The sequence below is a fragment of the Ambystoma mexicanum genome, chromosome 2p, assembly GCF_040938575.1.
Source record: "Ambystoma mexicanum isolate Mex_15411 chromosome 2p, UKY_AmexF1_1, whole genome shotgun sequence".
Taxonomy (NCBI): domain Eukaryota; kingdom Metazoa; phylum Chordata; class Amphibia; order Caudata; family Ambystomatidae; genus Ambystoma; species Ambystoma mexicanum.
The window spans coordinates 911,972,514-911,993,794 of record NC_090923.1 but is presented as its reverse complement, the minus strand read 5'-3'; the positions used below and the strand labels follow the sequence as shown (position 1 = coordinate 911,993,794).

Here is a 21,281-nt window from a genome sequence, read left to right as displayed (position 1 = left end):
ACAGCTTAGGTCCCGGGTCACATTTGCTTTCGGCTTCTGCTGCCTCGTGGAGAATACCAAACTGCTCCACCTGCTACTACTGCTGTCTGCTTCACCTTCTTTTCCTCCTTCTCTAATGGCTGGAACCTGTGGGGGCTTTTTTTGCCTCTGTCCTTCTCAGGTGCGGGTCATTCTTACTGAATGACTGCAACCTGCTGTCTTGTGCCTCTGCAATCCTCTTCCTCATGTCCGTACTGTGGGAATAATGGGACCTGAAGTCTTCAATGTCAAAATTAGCTTGCAGTGAAATTAACCTAAAGTTCACGGTTCTTCTCACATATATTAACACATGGGATCCCATATGGGTTACACAAAAGGTTGTGGTGTTATTAAAGACTGGGATTTCTCAGGATTAAATTGGTGGTCATTACAGACTTCTCTTCCTTATTTCTTTGGGACTTATAAAAGCTCTTACTTATATAAATGTCAGTAACCTTTAAAGAATGTTTTATGTTTCCTAAAACCTGACTGGTACCATGGACTTCACCCCAGGTTTGACAGTTCGTCTGAGAGAATCAACTTTATTGCTGACAACAGGCCACTACATATTTTGGTATTATAGATGTTTCCTTCCTTGAGGAAGACCAATACTGCGTCTCATCCCACAAAGTCCTCTGATTCCCCGGGGTCCTTCTCCTCAGAGGTGATCCACACAGCTAATACCACACCCAGGGTCAGGATCAGGAAGCGTCTGCCTTTCCCTGGCAACCTAAAAGACTTTAGGTAGGGTTTCTGTGATGACTCTGCTGGATTCGTCACAGGGGGCAACAGGAATCCTTTCCCTGTTGCCTCCCCACATCCCCCCCCTGTACCTCCCAACGACATCCATTCCCCTTCCTCCCTCTCCACTTACCTGCTGGACCGGAGCTTTGTGCTCCGGTCCCGGCGATTCCCCTGCCCGCGGCTGCTGCCATGCAAATTCAAAAGGGACGGATGCGGCCATCTTCCTTTTTTTCCCTTTGGGAGATTGGAATAGCTTTCAGCCCCTTGTCGGGGGTGCGTACATGGCCAGTAACATCTCCTGCCGGTAACAGCCCTTCGCCGAGGCCCTTGCTTCTCTCGGGCCAACCTAGGCTTGGACTGGCAGGTTGTTATCGGCTGTGTAAGCTCCCCGACTCCGGGGTGATGGCTACATTATCTTGGAGTCCACATCCCTGCGTTTGCCCCAGAAAATGCTGACTGCGGATATGGTGACGAGCACTGATTGACTGTCCACTCAAACTTTGTCTCATACAGAAGTGGCTGATTTCAGGTTAAGGTCAAACATACCCCTGATTTAGGGTTATAAGCTACCACTCTGCACTAGCTCTTGAACAGCTAATGGGATTAAATCCGGACGCATCAGGAAGGACAACATGCCAGAGGAAGAAAGCAGAAGCTCTGCATCAGCACCTCTAGCACTCTAAGAATGCTGGAGGAAAATATTTACCTCCTCTGAAGACCAGAAATAACCTTTTATAGCAAAACTTAGCTTTGTGGGCTACATTGACCCACTGAACAGAATTCTTCTCCATAACCACCATAACTTCTCCATGGCAGTCAACCGCAAAATGGCTACGCTGGCTCCTTGGGGCAGCATTGCGTCAAAACTGCACCTTGCAGCGACAAAAGGATGGCTGCACCATCTTGCCAAACACAAAATGGGTGAGTTTGAACAGCAAGCGCACAGGGGAAAGGTGCCAGTGTGTTCTGGGGCGAACCCAAGAGAAGCGAATCAAAGCAGTGCTGCTCTGCAGCTTGCAAACCCACAATTCCCAGTGAAAAAGGGAAATATTTATATTAAAAATGATGCCACTCTGATGCTTTTTCCTCTGATCCCTCATCACACTACTCTATTAAGGACACTCTGCCATGCCGATTCACATTCACATTGTGCTCCAGCAGACAAGAGCAGTATCTTTGACTGACAGGCTGTTGTTCAGTTGTAAAAAAATCAAAAGAAGCTTTACTTCAGCCACACGGGAAACGCTTAACTTTTGGGATACAAAATATCAAAGATCAATGCGTCAAAGAGGCCCTGGCTCTGGGTCCATGTCCATTTCAGTGCATCTGTGTTTCCAACAAATTGCTGGCTACCAGAAACTAACTACGGCTACAAAACAATGTGGAAATGCAGAGGGAAGAGAAGAACTGAATTTGCAAGAAAATGCCAGCTGGCTTCACACATGTAAAAATGAGCTTTTGCAAACAAGAAAAGAAAATGCCTGTTTTAAAAGTACCATGTTGAACAAAAACTTGTCTGTGCCTAGCAATGTAAACGGGTGTTTTGCTGGGAAACATATAGGGGATGTCTTATCCAACAGGTTTGTTTTGATCCAGGACAAAATAAAATAAAAAGAATGAAACTGCATTGGCTGAGTTTTGCAAGCTCCAGAACAGGTTTTTTCCTGCTGGCTAAGCTAAGGCTTCCCCCAAAAGGAACCGCCAGAAACTTTTAGGACACTTGGCTGATAATTACTAGGTTGGGAAACTTTGACTGACCAAGACAAAGAAAGTTCACATACTCATCAGACTTTCGGCTATGCAGAGGCCTCTCACACGGCTATGCAGAGGCCTCTCACAATGGACATTCTGGGATACAATGATGTGAAAAAGAAAGTCACACCCCCCTGTGACTTCTACAAGAAGCTTCAAAGAAAAACTCCAGGTCAACCCTGGACAGGGGATGGCCTGGAAAGGCATGACCATATTTCGAGTACAATGCTGACCATTTGGTTTAAACAGCAATTTTATTAGGAAACTTTTCAGACTTTTATCCTTGTAACCGGACTTTACAGGCATGTCGAAAATTAACAGTTTTAATGTAATTTATGGAGGTTTAATTTAAAGACATTGTAGCTTTCACTGCCATATTTGGAATAGAAATGGCATAGAATTGGTTATTCCAAGGAAGGAATACATGATGCCATTGCACATTTCAATGCTGACATGCCTAATAATAATCCACACACATGTACAAAGTTATAGAATTTTAGGGCAAATATTTCACACCACAAATGACCAAAAATTATTAGAAGGGCGAAACAATGTCTTACAGACTACAAAGTTGGACGGGCATGTGCTGCATATAATATGTAACCTGTTTATGTAATTTGTTAAAATGCTACCACTGTACAAGTGTGCCATTTATGGCAAAACTGGATGTTAGCTAAAGTAACTGTGGGAGGGTCGGGAGATTGTAAAACTTGCATCATAAATCTGGCAGCATGCCCTTGAAACCCAACCAACTGAGACCAAGGCGTCAACCATTACCCCTGACCAATCCAGTTAGCATGCTTAGCTAAGCCTGCCCCACTGTATAGTTCTATGATGACACCATGATTTATATAAAGGGTGGTTGACCAGACTCTGGACATACTCTTTCCTGAATTTCATGCGCCTGCTTTGCTGATTTTCCAGATTCCAGATCCCCCCCCCCTGCAAAAGCCAAAGCATAGCGGATTCCAGATTCCACTGCAACGCCAAAGCATTGCTGACCATCCCAGCAAGGCCTCAATCCAGAGAGCCCAAATCTAAAAATCCCAATAACCAAAGGGAAAGCTGTGGTGTTCTTTTGGGAAGCCTCCTGAAACCAGAACTGCTTTTTGCCCACTAACTGCGTGCTCTGCTTACCCGCTCCATCCCGCTGAGGCGTCGCTGTGCTGTGACCAGACCTTTGCCCAGCTGTCTTTTGCCAGGAGAGGCTGCCGTCCAGTGACCCAAACCATGCAGTTCAGAACCCGTTTGACTGTGCCTAATCCCAAATTTAAGAGCGGACTGTGAGTATCCACACCCCATCACACATAGTCTACCCCATCTTGAGTTTTCTTTGTTCCACTCTCTAAGCAACCCTATCCCGATAACTTGTCCAACTGTCAGAATTCTCTGTGCATCTTGTCCTTGTTCACCAAGCGTTGGCGCCACTTTCCTCTTCATTTCTGTCTTGCATAGATTATGTCATTAGCGATGTTTTGATTAAATAAATTAATTTTCCCTAAAGAAAAGGGGTACACTGCGTGAAGGGTTACAACTGCAGCTTAACTTTTATATTCACGGGTGGTGTTCCACTTTTCTTAGCCATTAAATCTAGTTTAAGTGAAATTTGCCTTTCATTTTAAAACTGATTTTCTCTTTTTAACTGATCTATTTTCCTAAAAACAAACCTCACTCTACCTTCCAAATCTCTCTCAATTCACCAGCTACAGTCCTCCTTTTACTTTACTTTGTCCCTGTGCTGTGCATCCATCCCCCTGCCCAAACACTGCATCCCAATTAAGTGTTTTTCACCCGTTTTTTAAAAACTGCAAACTAGAAAAAATTCAACTGTTCCATGTGTGAATTGGCTGAACTGGGTTTTCCATTTCAATCTCCATTGTGAACTGTTTTCTTTTGTGATACTTTGCCTGATGGTTGCTAGTGATATAACATCCCTGATACTGTGATAAAACATATGCATATTTTTATTTAAACACACCTATAATTAATTATTTATCAAAATGTGTTTCCATTTTAGGCCTTTGCAAAGGGTTTTGTGAGGGAAGGTTGGATTTTGATTCTGTTTGCTGTCTCTTATCCCTGACTACCTGCTGCTTCTTTCTAACCACTCAGAATTTCATTATTTGTGGGTTGAGGGAACATTGCAGGGGAAACCTTAACTTGGGTGATATCTAACCTAATTCAAAAAGTGCTCCGATTCAATTGTGCTTTGGATATAGAAAACTGCCAAGGCTACCTCCAACCTCGTAATGAGGCCAAGTGTCCAGGGTTGGTTATGGTTGTAATCCATGTTTGCGGAGACTGAGGGCCAGCCGCAATGAAATCTATCTTTAACCAGTAAGCATGTTAATTTCACATGCTTACTGTTCATGGCCTGTAAGAATGTGGTTGTATTTTCGCTTGTTCCCTCCCTTGCCTTGAAGCGCTTTGAAACACATTGGGTATAGGCGCTATATAAATAAACTATCATATCATACCTCTTGGAGTACTAGAGGCCATGCCCACTATCTCCAAAAGGGCCCATATCTAGCGTTTTTGGTAAATCATGCAGCATTTATGCTTCAGGAGATTTGGCTGGTGTATCAGTTTTTGATTGATGGGTACCATAGTCACCAGTCCAAGGCAAGGAAGGGCCTGCTGGGACATCCTTTTGGGGGGTTGTTGATTGGGGTGTCAAATGATCTGGAATCCAGAACAATTAATCCAGGGGAGTTGGGCGGGGGGGATATCCTCATGGTGGAGGTGCTCCTGGTGGAGTGGGGGCAGGAGGGGGGGGGGTTTGTTGGTGAATTGAGTGCTCTTTGTTACTGTGTACGACCATCCGGGTGGTGCTGTCACAGATGCAATTTTTTGCATATATCGATGGGCTGATTACAGAATGGGCTATGGCTGCGGGCAACAATGGCATTATCTTGGGAGGGGATTTGAATGCAAGGTGTGGTGAGCACATGATTGAGGGGGAATTTGGTGATGTGAGCTCAACCAATATAAAACAGTAAATGGGACGGGGGAAAAAGTGAATTCCTTGGTGAGTGGGAATTGATTGTTTTTAAATGGTAGAACTAAAGGTAACATACCTGGGAAGCCAACCTGGCAGGGTGGGACCAGCCGAGCAACTTTGGATTATGTGGCCTGCAATAATGTTTTCGTTGAGAGAGTTGAAATGGTGTCAGTGGTACAACAAATTGTAAGTGAGAGGTCATGGGAGCTGTGGGGGCGAAACATCTGGGACCAGCCGACCTGGGTATCTTACATGTGGGAAATAGATTGCAATGGTCAGATTGAAATGTCATCAGGGCTTGTGAAATGCTACAGGTCGAGCTGTATAATCCAAGGGTAAATCTGTATTTATGGTTGGCTAATGAAACAGAAAAGTCGCTTGGGAATCTCACTCGCTACTCAGGTAGCAAAAAAGGTAAAACTATAGTAAAAGCAGGGAAAGATCGTTCCCATAGGTATGACTTGGAAATCTACTTGGCCAAAAGAACCTTGAGGAGACAACTGCGTGCAAGCGTCTTCCGATGCCCCTCTTGATAAGGTAAAACGTGACGCCACCCGATTGAAGACCCAGTATTGTAATTCGATAGGCAGAAGGACAAGGAATGGGAGGCTGGGCGATTGGCAGAATATGATTAAGGCACTGTTGAATTGTGAAGCTGGTGCCATGTGGAGGATTTTAGCGGCGGCCAAGAAGTCAAATGATCAGATGATATTGAACCCGATTGAAGGGGGTGGGTGGCATAGGTTAAGTTTATAGAGAATAAAATGTTCAATGCTACTGATACTGGTGAATGAAATGGGCAATGTTCTAACAAAGGGCCCACTAGTTTTATTCGGAGCAACATCGGTAGCTGTCTCTATAGCTTTAAACTCTAGAGCTCTGGGCCCAAACAGCCTTTCATCAGCAGTTTTGAAGGGGAACCCCAAACTCTGGGCAGAAGTGCTTCATCCCTTGTTTAGTAATGTGTGCCATCGGAGGAGTAAGGAGTAAGTCATTACTGGTCCCAGTTTATAAATCGGGGGATCGTCTGGTCCCGGAAAATTACCGGCTGTTGTCTTTACTCAATGTTATGGGTAAGGTATTCGCAGCGTATGTGCTGGAACATTTCCAGGCAAGGGTTAGTACGGCAAATATTCTGCACTCTTGTCAGGCCCGTTTCCGTCTGTGTTCAAGTACTATCCATAATCTTAGAGTACTGGACACTGTTGTAGCCCAGGCCAACATTCCTGCTAACCTTTCAGTATACATTGCCTTTGTTGACTTGGTCAGCTTTTGACCAGGTGGACTGCAGTATTCTGTGGGGAAAACTGCGAAAATGGGGGTGTGCAAGCTGACTTTTAGAAGTCATTGTGGCTCTGCATGTGGGCAACATGGCTCAAATTCGGATGGGAGATGAGGGCAACTTGTCAGAGATGATGCCTATTACCAGGTGGGTGAGGCAGGGGTGTATGCTTGCCCCCCTACTTTTTAACATTTATGTTGTCGACCTCCTGGCTAGATTGCTGGTCAAGGCTGGTTGCTCGCCAAAGTAGTGATTGGAGGAATGCTCTATACTGATAACGTGGCTATCTTCGACCATCTGCTAACCGGAATTAGGGCAATGTTGGGCGAGTTGGCAATTTATGGTAACAAAACTAAATTGTCAATACATTTAGGTAAAAATAAGGCTATGCTGGTGTCATAAAAGTAAATTAGCAGAGTGAAAATGCTGACTTTGGTGGGAACCATTGATTACATAGACTGCTATAAATACTTGTGGCTGGAGATCTCTGGAATATCCGTGTATGTGGAATTATAGATTCAAAACCAACCAGGGCTAGGCAAATTACAGGTATGTGCAGGAAATTTGTAGTGGACCACTCCAGCTTTTCTCTAGTCCTGACCTTGTACAAACAGTGGCTATTCCCTACGGTCCCGTATGGATTTGAAACCTTGGCAATGAAAGATCTAAAATGGTTGGATGGAGTGGAGGCACGGTTCTGGGGAACCATGTTAAGACTGTCAAGATCGACCTCTATAGAATATGTTCGTCTTGAGTTGGGGCTTATGTCCCTTCGAGCTCAACTACTAGCGCGTAGGGGTTGCCTGATGTTGAAGGCTAAAACAATTCCGGCCTGCCCACTACTAGGTATTCTGGGATCGAGCTTTGATTTGCACATGGTGGGAAACGCTGTCCCTCCTCAAGGAAAACTATTCTACGAGTTCCGTGCAGAGATGGGTTGGTTCCCAGATTTTGATAGATGCACCACTTTTGAAACCCTGAAGGGAGCATTTATGCGCCGGCTGGTTAAATATGACTTGCTTCGTAACTACAATCTCTCCTCCATTAAGAGTTATCAAAGTGGTACACCGCTATCTGCCAGTGCTGTCTTTGTGGCCCCAAAAAGAACTTGCTTCCTGAAGCCAGATATTGCAGGATGTGTAGAATTGAGGCAACTTGGAATCTGCTAAGCATGTCCTTAATGAATGCCCTAGATGGGATCCCTCTATATGGTAGCACTGGGACATCAAGTGCATAACTTGGATGCAATTTAAGAGTGAGGAGTTTTGGGTGTTCTATTTGTATATGGCCTCTGTCTGTCCTTCTGGCCCTATATAGAGTCTGGAGGTGGATTCGCCTGTTCCTCTGTTAGTTTGATCTGGGGAGGATCACCTTGTAGGGGCTGAGGGTTCAGGTGTCTGTGTTTGCCTTACATTTAATAGAGTCCCTGCTAATAAGTGGGTGATTTAATGCCTGGTGAGCCGTTCAGTAGTATCCATAATAATGGAAGTTTCTTTGCTGAAGACAAATATGAATTTGCTTCCACTGAGTGTGGGACTATGCATTTTGTTGTTGGTTGATGAATTCTACACCCCAAATGTAATTTGAAATGTAGATGGGCAAAGGGTTTTTAGCTTCTAGCTTTTGGTTTTACTCGTCTTCCTGACTTCTTTTAGATTGAGTAATGTTATTTGATATTTAATCTGAATTAAGTTTCAACAATTTGTGTTAACAATAATTGTGTTAATAATAATTGTTAATAATAATTGCATTGATTGTAAAAGTTCAGTTTTAAACTACTACTATACAATTTAATTAAATAAAAAATGTGTGTGTGTGTATATGTATGTATATATATATATATATATATATATATATATATATTTCTGAGGCTTGTGGGATCTGCTTAGATCACATGCTGTGCATAGGCCGACATCTAGTGGAAGCTGCGGAGTATTACAGTTTGTTTTTCGAAACTCGAAAATGGCCGTCGACACAGGGCATGCCAGTAATACTATCCCTAGTGTGACGTCCACTGTACCAAAGATCCCTCACGCGTCTAGGATCCTCAGATTGTATTTTTTCTGACATGAGGTAGCATGAGGAGTAGCCTGAGTACAGATAATCCAAGCAGATAGACAGAAAGGTAAGACTACAAGCAATCATGCGCCTTCTCTCAGAGGGGAGTAAGGGTGGGTCGCATGTGAATCTAAGCAGATACAAGCATCAGAAACACGATTACGGTGAGTAATGTATCCCTTCTGAGGCTTGTGGGATCTGCTTAGATCACATGCTGTGCATAGATTAGCGAGCAGTACCTGAAGGAGGTGGGATGTGAGAAGGGTCATGAGCAAATAAGTGTCTTAGAACCGCTTGTCCCACTTGTGTATCTGCCTTGGAATGGGTGTCAATGCAGTAATGCTGAGTAAAAGTGTGAATAGAGCTCCAAGTAGCTGCTTTGCAAATGGTCTCAAGGGGTAAATTTGCAATGAAAGCCAGAGTGGCCCCAATGCCTCTAGTAGAGTGGGCTCTTGGCATGAAAGGCAGAGTTCTTTCAGAGAGTGAGTAACACAGCTGGATACAGTTAATAATCCACTTCGAGATGGCACCTTTAGAGACGCGATCCCCCTCTCTGCCTGTAGCTACGGAGACAAACAGTTGATCTGTTTTTCTTAGCGGTCTGGTCTTATTTACATAGTAGAGGACCGCCCTATGCACATCTAGGGTGTGTAGTTTCACCTCAGCCGAGCTTTGCGGGTCCTGGAAGAAAGCCGGAAGTTCGATGGACTGGTTTACATGGAATTTAGATATAAATTTAGGTGAGAACCTAGGGTGTGTGCGTAAAACCAGTTTGTCTTTATGGACAGTAAAGAAGGGATCCTGCACTGACAGAGCCTGAATTTCACTGACCCTTCTTATAGAAGTAATAGCTACTAATTAGGCCGTTTTATAAGTCAGGTGTTTGATACAAGCATCAGAAATACGATCCCATATTCTCTCTCTCTCTCTCTCTCTCTCTCTCTCTCTCTCTCTCTCTCTCTCTCTCTCTCTCTCTCTCTCTCACTCTCACTCTCACTCTCACTCTCACTCTCACTCTCACTCTCACTCTCACTCTCACTCTCACTCTCACTCTCACTCTCACTCTCACTCTCACTCTCACTCTCACTCTCACTCTCACTCTCACTCTCACTCTCACTCTCACTCTCACTCTCACTCTCACTCTCACTCTCACTCTCACTCTCACTCTCACTCTCACTCTCACTCTCACTCTCACTCTCACTCTCACTCTCACTCTCACTCTCACTCTCACTCTCACTCTCACTCTCACTCTCACTCTCACTCTCACTCTCTCGTCTCTGGGTATTCATAGTGGCTGACAGTGACACTGTCAAACACATGATACCCAGCAAATATTGATTATCCCTTGTTTAGGGTTTTTGTCAGGCGTGGATGGTCCTTTGACGCTATGGGTTCTTGGCCAATAGTGGGAGCTTTTCTGGTGTTTTACCCAATCTGGTCTTCCCCAGAGTCTGAGATACAGTCCTCTGCAGTTGTTTCGATTTCTCCTTTAAGCTGGTATCTTCAGTGTCTGAGGGAATAGTCCACAAAAGTCTTTCAGCTTCAGCTCAACCCTACTCTTCCTTTGAAAGCTTATTCTGCAGGTTATCTGTCATTGCCTACCTTCTCTCTTACTCTTGCTACCATCTACAGGCCACGCGGACCAAACCTCCTTCCTCTCAGAATGGGCGGACCTGTCCTCCTTTCTTCTTGCCTCCTCACCAAACCTATGTTCCTTGGGGACCTAACATATATCTGGACTCTCCAGATGTGGCTACTGTACTCTTCTGCGACTCTTTCCCTCACTATCCTTCCCTCTTGCCCAAACCACTCTGCCCGACGGACCTTGAAGACTCTCCTCTCTACAGACAGACCATTCTCAACCCTTGTACTACCCCTCCCTCCTGGTCTGACCATTCCCTTCTCACCTTGGCCTCCCCTGCCCCCTGATGATGCCTCCGCCTGCACTGCCAGTCTCCTTCGCCGCCATTCGACTGACGAAACGTGTCACAGCTGCTACATTTGCCGCCTCCTTCACCCCTCCTCCGCCCCCTTCATTTTACTCCCCTTCTGATTCTGATTCTGTTCTAGCTAACCTCCATCTCTCTATCTCTTAACACCCTGGACATCCTTGCCCCCGTCATGAGGATCTGCATGAAGCCTGCCTCCAAATGGAACTCTTGGTATGACTCTGACTTGGCAGCTTTGAAATGCAAGTGCAGAGCGGAAGTGGTAGGCATCTAGCTCATCCTCTGACAAACTGGCCTGCTGCCTACTCCAAAGGCAATATCCTCTTGCTATCTGCTCCAAGAAGACTGCTCGTGTCCAAGCCTGCATCTCTGGAGCCACCAATAACACGTGGGAACTTTTTAAAATTTGCAAGGAACTTGCTAATCCTACTGCAATCTCCTCCTCTCCTCCTCCCTCTCAGTAACTCTGCACTGCACCGGCTGCCCACTTCTCCTCCAAATCTTAGGAAATCTTCTCCTCTCTGCCATCTGCCCTCCCAGTCCCCCCCTTCTCTTGCCTCCCTTTGCAACCCTCTGACCCCCACACTCCCATTGCACTGGACGAGATCTCTGTCTGCTCTAAGAAAGTCTGATCTAAACAGGTGCTCACCTGCTCCTCCAGAACCATCAAGGACAACATTGCCGCTCTCGCCCCATCATTGGCTGACCTTTGCAACCATTCCCTTCCCACAACCCCTTAAGCACTCTCTTGTGCACCCTCTCCTAAAAAAGCCATCTGCTGACCCTTCTTGCCCGGCCAACTATCGCCCTCTCCATCACCCCTTTTTTGGGCAAACTCATGGAGAAGCTGGTCATACCCCAACTGACCCTCCACACCGAAATGGATGGCTGCCTCCATGACCACCAGTCCGGTTCCAGGGCATCCAGCGGCACAGAAACAGCTCTCAACACCTGTGGAGACCTGCTCTCAACACCTGTGAAGACCTGCTCTCCAACCTGGACTCAAACACACTCTCTGTTCTGATCCTCTTCAATCTTTCTTCTGCCTTTGGCACAGTCAACCACTCCATCCTCATAAACCGTCTTCATGATACCCTAGGCATCCCAGACCGGTCTCTGGTGTGGCTTTCCTCCTTTCTTTACAAACCGACCCTCCCAAATGCAAAGGGGTCCTTTTTCTCTCCTCCACCTCACTCTCTACCTGTGGCATCCCTTGGGGTTCTATCCTATCACCATGGCTCTTCAACATCTACCTGGCCCCTCCGACTCACTTGATCTCCACCTTCTCCCCTCGTGTCCAGTGTTATGCAGATGACACGCATCTCTCCTTCAAGCTGCCAACTTCTACCTCCTCCCACTCCTCTCTCATACCTGACTGCCTGACTGCCATGCAGGCATGGTGCTCTACCACTGATCTCTGCCTTAATGCCAGTAAGATGGAGATCCTTCTCATTGGGACGCCTGCTCCTTGCTCCCCGCCCCCCAATCTTTGGCCAGCCTCCTTGGGTCCCCTCCCTTCACCCACTTGTGAGGCAAAAAACCTGAGGATCATCTTTGACTCCTCTCTTTCTCTCCATACATCAGACGTTGCCAAGAAGTCGACTTTTTCAGCTCCACCTCCTCAGGGGCATTATACCCTTCTTCATCTTCCCCCAGAAGCTCAACATCTCCAGAGCCCTGGCTCTCTCTAGGCTGGACTACTGCAACAGCCTCTTCCTCAATTTGCCTCGACCCCCCCGACCCCCTTCGCCCCCTTCAACTAATCCAGAATAAGATTGCGACTTATCCTTGACCTCAGGCCCAGGGACCGCATCTCTGCAACCTTAAAATATTTCCAGTGGCTCCCTGTGACTGTAATGATCAAATTCAAAACCCTGTGAATCGTCCACCAGGCTGTCTTGGGGCTGGGACCTCTACATCCAGCTTTTCCTCCCTAAATACCTGCCTGTCAGAGTTCTTCTGTCTTCTGGCTCCAACTCTCTCTGCAGGTCAAACGCTTATCCAAGCAGAGAGTGGGAGGTAGATCGCTCTCCTCGGCGAGTTCCTCCCTCTGGAACAGTCTCCCTACCCCCCTCAGACTTGAGCCAGATGTTCTTAAGTTCCAGAAACTTGTCAAGACTTTCCTTTTCTCCTCTTTCTTCCCCTCTCCCCCTTCCGTGCTAAACGTTCCCTCTGCCGCTGCATCTGAGGCCTGGTCCCTTCAGTCATGCAGGGTCCAGATCCCCCCCCATACCCGTCCCCTCAGCATCCGTTACCAGCACTTGCCCTCTGGCTCCCTTCCCCTAAATAGCCCTAACCTGATCCACCCTATCCACTGCATTTACCCTCCCTCCCCCCTCTTTCCCTTGGCACTTGCCATTTTAGCACCCCCCCCACTACTTGCCCACCCTCTCCCTTTGGGCACCCCACTCCTGCATTTCTCCCTCTACCCTCCCACCCCTCAGTCATTATCTGAGATATGGCCTCAGCAGGCTCTAGGATCTCTTTGCCTTCCTCACCGCACTCGCCGTGCTCTGGTTGGTAACCTGGTCATCGAAACTTCCCATCAAATCAGTAGCTCTTTTATATGGATCCTCTGCCCTTTGATTGTCTAATCTAATTTCCGATTTGTTATTACCATTCTAACGTGGATCTGTCTGGGATTGGTTATTCTGCCTTTAAAATCTCTCTCTAAACGTTATTGCCTCATGCGTAATGAGGATTCTTTGTTGCCTAATTGTCACAGCTTTGGCTTCCATGTGCAGGAGGGGCACGAATCAGCCACCCCCCACTGCGGTCTTGGTGCTGCAAGTCTAAGCTTAGACAAGCCTCCGAGACCCCAGTAGAGGAAGAACGTTAGGATCACGATGGTTGGATAGGTGTGGTTTGATAGGGGGCCGCACGTGGCTAATTTTCATGCAGAATGCTTCGAAAGCCGCTGTCTCTGAGCGCTGTAGAGAGCATCAAATGCAGTGAGTTAAGCGCGGAGCACTTAGCTTTTACTCTGGGCATGGGACGTGGTTGGTATGGGCTGAACCCCCAGCGCATGCCCCTAAGCCTTGGTTTCTCCCCACAGCTTTTGCGGTACTTATCTGGTGTAAGCGAGGGGCCGGAAAGCTTCTTCCTTGGGGAGTGGCCCCTCGTGTGAATCCCCTTGTCAGCAGCTCTAGCCGATGCGTCTGCTCTGGTCGGGTGCTTAAGCACAAGCCCCATGCTTTCTCTCGCGCGCATTTGTGCCCCAGCCAGCGTGGGTGTGGAAATGTAGTTCCTGGCCCAGTGGCTGCTGGGAACTATAGTCTGTAGGTCCTTTTTCCTGCAAAGAGGGCAGAGAAGCTTTCGATAAGGTTGGAGCTTTTTCTTTTATTCTGATTTCTTTTCTTTGTTGTCATGTGCCTGAAGCCTGCTGAGAAGCCTTGCCCCCTTAATCCTACTCCCGTCATACACGCTCCCACACCCTATACTCTGACACTAATGTTTTCCATGTAAATATAGAATGTGGGATCGTATATAAACTGTGCGCTAGTGACCACTCTCAAATTATCAGAAGAAATTATTAATTCAAAATAGAAAAGTAAAAGAGAGAGAAAAGGATGGGTGGCTGCGGGTAATTCCACTCCCACAGAGCTTCCCACAATGTTCTGTAAATAGTAAATGTTCAACAGAAAATGGGAGGGTTGTCAAGCCCCACGCTCAAACCCTAATGACATATGCAGTCCAAATGATGGCGTTATGATGCCGAGAAATCACTCAAAAAGAAGTTCCAATGTCATACAGATTCTTTAATATGGTGGACAGCTGACACGTGTTTCGACCACTGGTTGTCTTCAAGGCTGTGTTAAGTATTTGTTCATGCATATAAGTGTACAATATACACAAACAAATGAAAACATTATTATTACATTTGGTCATTTACAAAGTAAAAAGAAAAAGAAAATGTCTAATGTATAATACATGCATACCAACAGAAATCGATTGATCAAAAAGTAAAGAAGGAAGATCATACCATATTGTGTCACAACATCGGGTCGGGCTAACAGGTGGGTTTGGGGTGGTGGAAAGAAAAATAAGAAATAAAGGAAAATAAGAAAGTTTGTTGTATCCATCTCAATGTCTTACTATCTCGGACTGGTGCCATTAAAAGTGAATTTGATTTTACTAGGAAGATTATGTCGTTCACCCATTATAACTACATAATGTGGAGCCATTCCATCAGATACCAGATAGCGTGATTATTTTCTCTTCAAATAACTATTGAATGTTCATTGTACTATACTTCTCCTAATTTCACACCTAGAAATACAAACAGTTAAGTATTTGAGCTTACCAGCAAATTATTCGGTTTAGTTATATATCCCGTTGTGGAATAGGGAAAAATTGCTGGTGTCATAAATTCTGTGTATCAGCTAAGTCTCCGAATTTTTCATTTGATCAACTGTGAGAAAGACCCTAACATTTGTTCAGAGGCCTCTAAAATAGCTAATAGTGTTTAAAAGTACCCAAAATTGTAACCTACCAGAATATTGTGGATTCCAAAGAATCAATCCTGAAAAACAACAATCTTCTCCTTAAACCAATTGAATTGTGGTTTCCAAGAGCCCAAACCGAAGTTCACTGCTCCCAATAGCTTCTGTCACCTATAAATACACTGGTATAATAGAACAGTATACTCTGTAGTATTCCCTTATACCATTATCAAACATTTTGAAAAAATTGTATATTCATGTTCACCAAATGTTTTTGGCAACAAATCGTCATCTCTATTATAACCACCCTCCTCAAACAATAGAGCCCAATTGCCATCGTAGTATGTAGTGTGGAACAATCTCTCCTTGTTCTTGAGAATGGAGCCCTCCTAGTGGTCCTTTAGGAGAAACTTGAAAGCCTGGCTTTTCGCCTAAGCTCATCAGAGCCAAGTCACTGTATTACTGCTGAACGTCTTGCATGTATGCCTCCTACTTTCCCCATTCACCTTTACCTGTACATGCCTTTCCCTAATGAAACTAGCGCCTAGATATTTAAGGGTTCAGCGCGCTGCTACAAATGCACAAATAAATAAATAGGGTGGTATGGAAGACGACCGAAGGCCTAACTAGTCACCCCATCTTGGATTCTGCTTCTGTAGTGTTACCTGGAGTCTTCCAGCAACTGCTCACACCTCTCGTAAGCATGTCCATCTGTCACCCTGGAATATGGCAAGCATTGTCTCATGAATACTGCAGCCCTTCTCTCTGCCTGATAGAAGACCTACTGGGACATGGGTGCCTACATTTACTCTATGGCGCACATTATAAGTGGGTGAAGCTCAATTAGCATTAATTATTGGTTAGGTTGGGATAAGCAGAGCGGCGTGATGGCCCAAGGAAAGCTTGTCTCAGATCTGTCATCTAGACACTGAGAGACAAGCTTTCCCTGGGCCATCTCACTATTCCTCTAAGCCAGGTATGTGAATCCTGAGGCTCTGCAGATTTACTGGACTACAACTCCTATGTTGCCTTAACGTTAATTATGCTAGCTAGGGCCTTTGGAAGTTGTAGTGCAAAACCTCTGGATAGCCAAATGTGGCAGAGCCCTGCTCTAAGCTTACCCTTAGCAAAATTAAACTTCACCTTCTTAACAGTCCTGAAGAAACTGTGTGGCAAGAAATATATGTAGACAATGTTAACAAATATACATAAAATACATGATGCAAATAAAGCTATTTATCTCTAATACTGCAATTATATCTTCTGATTTATTTGTGCATGCAGTTTATTTATAAAACACTGGAAGAATTATATATAAACTAAATGGCCACATGGTATTGGCTATATGATATGAAATGGCATTTATAACGCGCCCATACATAAGTGTTTCAAGGCGCGACGAGGCAAGGAAGGGGAACAGATGGAAGACTGAGACGACAATCCTACTAGGCCAAGTGTGATTCAGATCACGCAAGTGCATGGGAAGGGGAGAAGTGCGGGGGAGTGGGAGGGGACAGTGCAATACATGGGGATAATAGAATAAATAATAGGTAAAATACGGGCAGCTGGTGGCAAGGGTAAGTGCAGACCTCAGGTGTCCACAGGGGTCAAGTGCTGGTAGTGGGAATGTAGGGATACAGAAACAGTCCAAAAGTGTGGGGGTTGCCAGGAGGCAGTGCAGGTATGCGACTGGTGGGGGAGGGGACCTGGGCCCGAGATCACAGGGTGGCCAGGTAACCAGTGCAGTTTCAGCCAGGAATTTCAGCAGGGGAGAGGAGGATAGAAAGCAGAAGCAAAGAGAAAGGTTTTGAGGTGCTCCCGGAACCAGAGATGATGCTCCTCATGTTTCAGGGAGGCTGTTCCAGTGGGAGGCCCCTGCCGAAGAAAGAGATCTACCACCAACTTGTTGCTTGGAGAAGCGACTGACCCTGATGAAGTTGGAGGCGGATGAGCGAAGAGTTTGAAAAGGAAGATACTTAGCAAGAGAGAGTTGAAGTTATTGAGGCCACAGAAGGCCTTGTGGACAATGCAGCGGGTTTTGAACTTAATCCTCGCAGCCACTGGGAGCCAGTGCAGTGATTTCAGTCTTGGAGAGAGATGATCCCTGGGCTTGAGGCCAAGAACAAGTCTTGCAGTCCTGTTCTGGATGAGTTGCAGAGTGCGGAGAGTGACAGATTTAGAAAAAGGCTATTGCAATAGTCCAGCCTAGAGAGAACCAGAGCTCTGGAAACAGTGAGCTTCTGGAGGAAGGAGAGGAAAAGAAGAATACATCTGAGGAGGTGCAGCTGGTAGTGTGACTTCTTAGAGACGTCAGAGATGTGAGGATAGAGTCAAAGATGACCCGAGGTTTTAAGCCTCACAGGTGGGAGCAGGCAGAGGGCCAAGAGAGGCCGGCTAGAGAGTGACAGGAAAGGAGGGAGCGGGTGAGCCGATGAGGAGAATCTCCGTCTTACTGGCATTAAGGCAGAGATAATTGGCGGCACACCACTCCTGGATGGCGGACAGACAGTGTGAGATGATAGAGGGAGAAGAGGTGGCTGAAAGTAGCCTGAAAATGAGCTGACTGTCATCCGCATAGCACTGGAAGTTGGGGCAGAGAGTGGCAATGCAGTAGGAAAGAAGTGACAGGTAATGGTTGAACAGTCAGGGAGAGAGGTTAGACTCCTGAGGAACACCGCCGGTAGAGATGGAGATGGAGATGGAGATAGAGGAGAGGAAGGACCCAAGTTGAACCTGGGAGGGTCGATCAGAGAGGAAAGAAGTCGGCCACGTCAGGGCCTGACCGGTGATACCCAGGTTATCACAGAGACGGTTGAGCAGGATAGCATGGTTGACCATGTCAAAGGCAGAAGATGAGGACACAAGGGGTGTTGGAATGGTATACACGCATTACACCGCGGTATTTTTCATCGCAGGTTTTTTTCATCCCCGCTGTTCAGGAGAGCAGTTTCCATGCTTCTGGCAACTCTGAAGCCAGACTGAAGATCATGGAGACAACCAACTGATTCAGTGTGAAGATTGAGCTGGGAGATCTTTTTTTCCAGGAGTTTGCAGTCTTATTATAGACACTTCTTTGACTAGAGATGCATTGATTTTCATTTTTTGAACTTTACAAATATAACCGCTAGATATAATTGTGGTAGTATGTTGGTCTGAAATGGAATGAAGCTGCATGACCAGTCGTATAAGTAACGTTTTATTCACCATTACTGCTGCTTTGTTTCTTATTTACAGTAACATTTCAATTTGTATTTTGTTTTTAGAATACACTACCCTCTTCCACTACCCTATGTGGGCAAGCCAGACCCAGTGGCTCTTCAAAAAGTGATCCGAAGCCTTAAAGAGGAGCTTTCTATGTTAAAGTCCAAGCATGGTAAAGACTTGAGGGACACAGAGATCCGTCGGTTGAGATCTGAGTAAGTATATCCTGATTTGGCATTTGTGGGAGAAGGGTGAGAACACAGTGCCTGGTGCCTCACTCACATCTAAGGTTGCCAGTTCATAACTTCTCAAGGGTTGATGATCTCTTTACTGTTGTACTTTCTTTTTGCATTATTTTGTCAGCACTGTTTCTCAGGTGTTAAGATTTTCTCCTCTATGAATTGTCCAAATAGCCACCTAGAATCAACAGACAACCAAACCCAAATGTGAAGTGTAATCCGTGTTTGTTTGCAGATCGTGTACATTTTGGAGCCAAAACAACAAACTGGGTGGACACAAGCAACTACAAAGTCTCTCAAAGCTCATATGTTCACCTCCTGCTGCAATTACTTCCCAATTCAGTCTTTCTTCCTCATCTGGATTCTGCCTCCAGTGGTCTCTCCTCTGGTCTTCTATTGCGTGCATAAACGGGTTAACAAATCCTAATTGGTGAAACCATTGCTTCTGAACTGCTTAAATGGGCTGTCGAGAGGTAGCTGGTTCAGACTGGGTTGATGGCCTCCTGGGAAAGCTGGTCGGTGTTCCCAAGCTTTCCCTGGTTCTGCCACCATTGTCCAAGTCATTGTTTATAATAAACTCCCTCCTCACTTCTTTGCCACTGGCTGGTTCCTCCTCCCACCCCCCAATGCTCACCTAGGGCCAGTTGGCCCTATTGTACCTCCTGGCACAGTCTGTGTTTCCCAAAAGCCGCCTTCTACGTTACTGCTGTTCCAGTCTCCCTACTCTCACCATCATCCAATGATAGCTGTTAATCTGCTTGTCTTCTAGCTCCTTTGACCTTCTAATCTCTTCTCTCATCTACTCCTCCTCCTTCACTCTCTCTGTAGTACCTCCTTCTCCAACTCCCAAATAATCTCTATTTCTTTGTTCTCCTCTTCCGACTCTGGTTGGTCTTCGTCACCCCGCTTTGTACTACTCTCCTCCTCTCCTCCTCAACCTTTGGGTATCTTCAACTAACTTTTAAATCCTTCCTCCTTCAACTTCTCCTATCAGTTCTGTTGTGAAATCTTTATCCCTCTCTTCATGCTTTTTCCTTAACCATGGGTTCTTTAACGCGCTTGTAGCTAGAAGCGTATTCCCTGATAGTTGGAAAGAATCCATAATCCCCTTTTCTAAAAAGGAGATACAATGGCTTCCAGCTGTTATAGGCCAATCTCTTTGTTTGACGCCACAGCGAAATGGCTGGGTTGGGCGATCTATGCACACGTTTTGAACTGCGCTAAAATAAACAACATATTGCCCAAGGAGCAGTATGAGTTCAGGACAGGAGTAGGCACTACAGAGCAACTATTGAACTTTAGTATGATCCTGGATAAATACAACAAAGGGTGCGATTGCCCTGTCTATCTGGGGTTCATGGACCTCCGCCATGCGTTCCACAGGGTCAATCAAGAAAAACTCTAGAAAATGTTGCACACAATGGGCCTACCTGCACCCATCTTGAGCACATTAATTTCTCTACATACCTGCCTGAAGGCAACAGTGAGGTTGGATAATGAGGGAAATGTATCTCCCTTTTTGACAGTTTATGTGGGGTCAGGCAAGGGTGTGTCCTGGCCCCTTTATTGTTTAACCTTTATGTCCACAATTTAGACATGGAATTAAATAAAGTCACTAAGGATACACCAATGGTTGCAGGGAGAAATATCACTATATTATCTTATGCCGACGACGCAGTTCTATTGGCGCCCACTCTGCCTGCACTGCAGAAGCTAGTTAATGCTTACGCCAAATATATGAACTGCAGGGACTTGCTAATGGCAACGAAATCTCAAGTTGAGTGTCGGCAGGCAGGCAAAAAATCTCCCACATATTTATGTATCTGGACAAAAACCTGAATGGGTGACTAAATGTGCCATACATTTTATGGGATCCATTTTACTGTATTTTCCTTTTGTATACTTGCCATTAGCTGTATGATCTGATGTGCCTATATTGCATTGTCTTTGTATGTTACCTTTCATGAAGCTTGATACTTCCAAAATAAAGATTTTACTACTACTACTTAACCATGACTCACAACATCCTACCTTCTCCTCCCTCTGTCTCCTAAGCGTCACTAAGCCTCACCCACCAACTGGATCTCTTAAGTGATTCCAATCTTCACTGCAACAGCCTCAGTAACTATATCCTTAGAACCTTCCTCCACCCACTTGCCATCTACACCTTCCTCCTTTTTTTTCTCCAAGTTATGTTTATTCAAATAATAAAAACCTGAACAGCAACATTAATATATAAAATAACACTTTTAAAAGTACATCATATCAGTTCAATTCTCCAAAGGATGTGACGGAGAAAGATGGAAGGTGAAGAGAATAAAAGAATGAAAAATGCCAACAAGAAGAGATGAAATAAGAAAATAAAACAATTTAAAAAAAATCAAATCTAGATTATGAGAAGTAACTAAGCATAAAGATCATAAAATCCACCCCAGATCCTCCCATATTTATGAAGTTGATCCTTAGCGTTAAAGGATACCTTCTCTCTCTTAGACACGACAGACAAACTCTGCAACCAATCAACACGGGGGGTGGGAGGGTGTCGTTTTTTCAAAATTTAATAATCTTTCTTGGAAAGGGGATCTATATATCCAA

At 45.4% G+C, this 21,281-nt stretch overlaps 1 protein-coding gene across 1 annotated transcript in view; it reads left to right on the top strand.

Annotated features, from left to right (window-relative positions):
- Positions 1-21,281, top strand: part of CCDC61 (coiled-coil domain containing 61) — a 434,011-nt gene that overhangs the window by 141,444 nt on the left and 271,286 nt on the right. The window contains exon 5 of the mRNA XM_069644625.1: positions 18,510-18,662. Coding sequence (XP_069500726.1) covers positions 18,510-18,662 — 153 coding nt within the window. The remainder of the gene's footprint in view (positions 1-18,509; positions 18,663-21,281) is intronic.